This window comes from Geospiza fortis, unplaced genomic scaffold, assembly GCF_000277835.1.
Source record: "Geospiza fortis unplaced genomic scaffold, GeoFor_1.0 scaffold1944, whole genome shotgun sequence".
In the NCBI taxonomy this organism is placed as follows: Eukaryota; Metazoa; Chordata; class Aves; order Passeriformes; family Thraupidae; genus Geospiza; species Geospiza fortis.
The window spans coordinates 1,548-2,489 of record NW_005054973.1 but is presented as its reverse complement, the minus strand read 5'-3'; the positions used below and the strand labels follow the sequence as shown (position 1 = coordinate 2,489).

The following is a 942-nucleotide window of genomic DNA, read 5'->3' as shown; positions in this document are numbered from 1 at the left end:
GGAATTGGAAATCCCATTCCTCATCCATCCTTGATGCAGTTGGAATTGAAAATCCTATTCCCAATCCATCTTTAAAGCATTTGGAAAGGGAAATCCCATTCCCAACCCATCCCTGAGACAGCTGGGATGGGAAATCCCATTAAAAATCCATCCTTGAGGCAGTTGGAATGGGAAATCTGCTCCCAAATCTCTTAGCCGGGAATAAAGGGGCAAGAAATCCCCTCCCAAAATTGTTTATTTGGGACCTGGAAATCCCCTGGAGCGCTACCAGAATCCAGGATTTATACCCCAATATCCAGGATTTAAACCTGGAATGCTGAAAACCTCCCAAAATCCAAGGATTTTCACACCATTTCTCCCCTTTTCCCACGATCCCAACCTTGGGAATGCTGAAAACCTCCCAGAATCCAAGATTTGGACACAGCTCCTCTCCTTCCTCCCGTTCCCACGATCCCAATTTTGGGAATGCTGAAAACCTCCCAAAATCCAGGGGTTTCCCAAGGGTTTGGACACCGTTTCTCCTCTTTCCCACGATCCCAACCTTGGGAATGCTGATCCATGGGGCTGGGGGGGGGTCCCATCCCCGCGTGCCCCCCCGGGCGCATCCCCATCCCCTTCATCTGCCCGTAACGAGGATCCTCCGGAATTCCCTTCTCGTGCATCGCGTCCAGGGGCTGCAGGGGGCGAAAAAATATCCCAAAAAATCAGATTTCAGACGAGAATTCATGCTGGAAATTCTGTTCCCAATCCACAGAATTATATCCCAAAAAAATCAGATTTCAGCCGAGAATTCATGCTGGAAATTCTGTTCCCAATCCATAGAATTATATCCCAAAAAAATCAGATTTCAGCCGAGAATTCATGCTGGAAATTCTGTTCCCAATCCACAGAATTATATCCCAAAAAAATCAGATTTCAGCCGAGAATTCATGCTGGAAATTC

General features: G+C 47.0%; 1 protein-coding gene across 1 annotated transcript in view; it reads right to left on the bottom strand.

Moving 5' to 3' along the window:
• Positions 1-689, bottom strand: part of LOC102039965 (transcription activator BRG1) — a gene marked incomplete at its 5' end in the record, with an annotated part of 32,774 nt that extends 32,085 nt beyond the window's left edge. The window contains one exon of the mRNA XM_031065661.1: positions 351-689. Within this exon, the coding sequence (XP_030921521.1) occupies positions 351-689 (339 nt within the window). The remainder of the gene's footprint in view (positions 1-350) is intronic.
• Between the last annotated feature and the right edge of the window lie 253 nt (positions 690-942).